General features: G+C 61.7%; 2 protein-coding genes across 3 annotated transcripts in view; one reads left to right on the forward strand and one right to left on the reverse strand.

Annotated features, from left to right (window-relative positions):
• The window catches only part of LOC105513772 (steroid 21-hydroxylase), a 10,599-nt gene extending 7,607 nt beyond the window's left edge, over positions 1 to 2,992 (forward strand). For both annotated transcript variants that reach the window (XM_011944766.1, XM_011944767.1), the window contains 8 exons: positions 437 to 591; positions 699 to 800; positions 888 to 989; positions 1,090 to 1,176; positions 1,346 to 1,546; positions 1,757 to 1,935; positions 2,018 to 2,121; positions 2,220 to 2,992. In XM_011944766.1, coding sequence (XP_011800156.1) covers positions 437 to 591; positions 699 to 800; positions 888 to 989; positions 1,090 to 1,176; positions 1,346 to 1,546; positions 1,757 to 1,935; positions 2,018 to 2,121; positions 2,220 to 2,485 — 1,196 coding nt within the window. In that variant the 3' untranslated portion in view covers positions 2,486 to 2,992. The remainder of the gene's footprint in view (positions 1 to 436; positions 592 to 698; positions 801 to 887; positions 990 to 1,089; positions 1,177 to 1,345; positions 1,547 to 1,756; positions 1,936 to 2,017; positions 2,122 to 2,219) is intronic.
• Positions 2,506 to 3,612, reverse strand: part of TNXB (tenascin XB) — a 70,577-nt gene continuing 69,470 nt past the window's right edge. The window contains exons 40-41 of the mRNA XM_011944765.1: positions 3,119 to 3,282; positions 2,506 to 2,798 (exon numbers count right to left, since the gene is read on the reverse strand). Of these exons, the coding sequence (XP_011800155.1) occupies positions 2,697 to 2,798; positions 3,119 to 3,282 (266 nt within the window). The 3' untranslated portion in view covers positions 2,506 to 2,696. The remainder of the gene's footprint in view (positions 2,799 to 3,118; positions 3,283 to 3,612) is intronic.

Here is a 3,612-nt window from a genome sequence, read left to right on the forward strand (position 1 = left end):
GAGGGGGCGGAAGGGGCGGACAGGGTCCTCTCTCTCCGCTGATGCTGCTTTGGCTCTCCCCCAGATGTGGTGGTGCTGAACTCCAAGAGGACCATTGAGGAAGCCATGGTCAAAAAGTGGGCAGACTTTGCTGGCAGACCTGAGCCACTTACCTGTAAGGGCTGGGGGAATTTTTCTTTCTTAAAAAATTTTTTTTTTTAGAAATGGGGTCGGTCTTGCTATGTTGCCCAGGCTGGTCTTGAATTCCTGGTCTCAAGTGATCCTCCTACCTCAGCCTCAAGTGGGAACCACCTTTGGGGGCTCCCCCAATCCAGGTCCCTGGAGGCTGTTGGGGGGCATATCATGGGGGGAGGAAGCAAGGGTTGCGGAGGCAGAAGGTCAGGCCCTTGGCCTCCTTGGCCAGTTCCCACCCTCCATCCCGCAACTCCTCCTGCAGACAAGCTGGTGTCTAAGAACTACCCGGATCTGTCCTTGGGAGACTACTCTCTGCTCTGGAAAGCCCACAAGAAGCTCACCCGCTCAGCCCTGCTGCTGGGCATCCGTGACTCCATGGAGCCCGTGGTGGAGCAACTGACTCAGGAGTTCTGCGAGGTAAGGCTGGGCTCCTGAGGCCACCTTGGGTCAGCCTCACCTCTCGCAGTAGCTCCTGCTCTGCCCGCTGCACACCAGCCTGCTGAGCTCTGGTTCCTTCTCCACAGCGCATGAGAGCCCAGGCTGGCACCCCTGTGGCCATTGAGGAGGAATTCTCTCTCCTCACCTGCAGCATCATCTGTCACCTCACCTTCGGAGACAAGATCAAGGTGCCTCACAGCCCCTCCAGCCACCCCCAGTCCCTCCCTGAGCCTCTCCTTGTCCTGAACTGAAAGCACGCCCTCCTTTTCTGGCAGGAGGACAACTTAGTGCCTGCCTATTACAAATGTATCCAGGAGGTGTTAAAAACCTGGAGCCACTGGTCCATCCAAATTGTGGACGTGATTCCCTTTCTCAGGGTAAGAACCTGGAGCCTAGACACCCCTGGGTCGTTGGGAGAGGCTGGGGTGGAGGGAGAAGCTTCTTCCCACAGTTACATTCTCATGCTTCCCGCCACAGTTCTTCCCCAATCCAGGTCTCCGGAGACTGAAGCAGGCCATAGAGAAGAGGGACCACATCGTGGAGAAGCAGCTGAGGCAGCACAAGGTGGGGACTGTGAGTGGACGGCCTCCCCTCGGCCCACAGCCAGTGATGCTACCGGACTCAGCATTGCTACTAGGGGGGTTCTTTTGCATGCCCCAGTTATGGGCCTGTTGCCACTCTGTACTCCTCTCCCCAGGCCAGCCACTTAGCCTGCTTCTTTCCCCCTCTGCAGGAGAGCTTGGTGGCAGGCCAGTGGAGGGACATGATGGACTACATGCTCCAAGGGGTGGCGCAGCCGAGCATGGAAGAGGGCTCTGGACAGCTCCTGGAAGGGCACGTGCACATGGCTGCAGTGGACCTCCTCATCGGTGGCACTGAGACCACTGCAAACACTCTCTCCTGGGCCGTGGTTTTTTTACTTCACCACCCTGAGGTGCGCCCTGGTGACAAGAAAAGGCTCCTCCCCAGCAGCCTGGCCAGGGCGGTAGGCACCCTCACTCAGCTCCGAGCACTGTGCGGCTGGGCTGTGCTTGCCCAGAGGGGCCGCGGTCTCCTCACTCAAGCTCACTGGGGCGCTGAGGGAATGGCTGGAGGCTGGGCAGCTGTGGGCTGCTGTGGCAGGACTCCACCGATCATTCCCCAGATTCAGCAGCGACTGCAGGAGGAGCTAGACCACGAACTGGGCCCCGGTGCCTCCAGCTCCCGCGTCCCCTACAAGGACCGCGCACGGCTGCCCTTGCTCAATGCCACCATCGCCGAGGTGCTGCGCCTGCGGCCCGTTGTGCCCCTGGCGCTGCCCCACCGCACCACACGGCCCAGCAGGTGACTCCCGAGGGTTGGGATGAGTGAGGAAAGCCCGATCCCAGCGAGGTCCTGGCCAGCCGCTAACTCCAGCCCCCTTCAGCATCTGCGGCTATGACATCCCTGAGGGCACAGTCATCATCCCGAACCTCCAAGGCGCCCACCTGGATGAGATGGTCTGGGAGAGGCCACATGAGTTCTGGCCTGGTATGTGGGGGGCCAGGGGCCTGCCGTAAAAAGGTGGTGGAGGCTGGTCCCAACAGCTGCTGAATGCCTCCCCCACCCACCTGTCCACCCACCCGCAGATCGCTTCCTGGAGCCAGGCAAGAACTCCAGAGCGCTGGCCTTCGGCTGTGGGGCACGTGTGTGCCTGGGAGAGCCCTTGGCCCGCCTGGAGCTCTTCGTGGTGCTGACCCGACTGCTGCAGGCCTTCACGTTGCTGCCCCCTGGGGACGCCCTGCCCTCCCTGCAGCCCCTGCCCCACTGCAGTGTCATCCTCAAGATGCAGCCTTTCCAAGTGCGGCTGCAGCCCCGGGGCACGGGGGCCCACTGCCCGAACCAAAGCCAGTGACGGGGCAGGATCGATGCTAGCCGGGTGCCTCAGTTTCTCCTTTATTGCTTTCGTACGAACCCCTCCCCCCACTGTAAACATAGTGCTGCGAGATCGCTGGCGGAGAAGGCTTCCTCCAGCGGCCGGGTGGTGAAGGCCCCTGGCTCTTCTCTCGGGGCGACCCCTCAGTGCTCGGCAGTCATACTGGGGTGCGAGAGAGGTGGGCAGCAGCTCAGCCACCCCCGGCTGGGGAGCGAAAGTTTCTTGGTCTCAGCTTCATTTCCGTGAAGGGCACCGAGAACTCGAAGCCCTTCCAGTAGTACCAGCTCACTCCCTGGGAAAGGGGTTGTCGAGAGAGAGTCAAAGCCGGATATCCCATCTGCTCCTCCCGTTTCCCTTAAGGAGGTGGCTCCGAACACTCAACCAACCTCCCCACGCAGCTCCCCTCCTGCCCCTCCGCCACAGAGGATTGAGGCTTAATCCTGAGCTGGCCCTTTCCACCCAATAAATCACCTCCAGCTCCCTCTGTGAGGCTGGCGCGATTGTTCCGTTTCACCCAGCCGCTCAGTCCCTTGCCTGTTACACTGCGGGACTGAAACCTAGGCAGGCCGAGCCCCAGCCACCCCGGCTCTGTGCCCCCTCCACAGCCCTCACCTGATGGTCCACTGTGCTCCCGTAGAGCCCGTTGAGGTTGGCGTAGTGGCAGTTCCTATACCACCAGGCCCCTCGGTAGGAGACGGCGCAGGAGATGAGCAAGTTGTTGGGGTCCCGATCACGGGCAGAGAAGACACTGCCGCTGTGGTAGCTCATGGAGTCCCCTGGGCAGGGTGGAGGAAGGAGCCATGAGGGCTTCCCCTCCCAGCCTCACCCTCCCAGCCTCGCGGCCTGTGTTTACCTGCGGTGCCGTGGTAGCCCTCCAGGTGGAGGCGGTAGTACTCCGCAGCCGAGTCTACGCGGAAGGAGTTGTACTGGGCGAACACAGCCTCGTCCCCGGCCCGCAGGTCCACGCGCATGGAGTAGTCACCTGCCTGCGTCAGGCTGTGCAGGGCCTCACTGCCTGGGGGTGGGAGACATGACCTCATCAGGGTCCCGGTGTCCACACGGCCCCCATCCCCATCCGTACTTCCCCAACCCCTGTGAGGTACTGA

This window comes from Colobus angolensis, unplaced genomic scaffold, assembly GCF_000951035.1.
Source record: "Colobus angolensis palliatus isolate OR3802 unplaced genomic scaffold, Cang.pa_1.0 Scaffold236, whole genome shotgun sequence".
Taxonomy (NCBI): Eukaryota; Metazoa; Chordata; class Mammalia; order Primates; family Cercopithecidae; genus Colobus; species Colobus angolensis.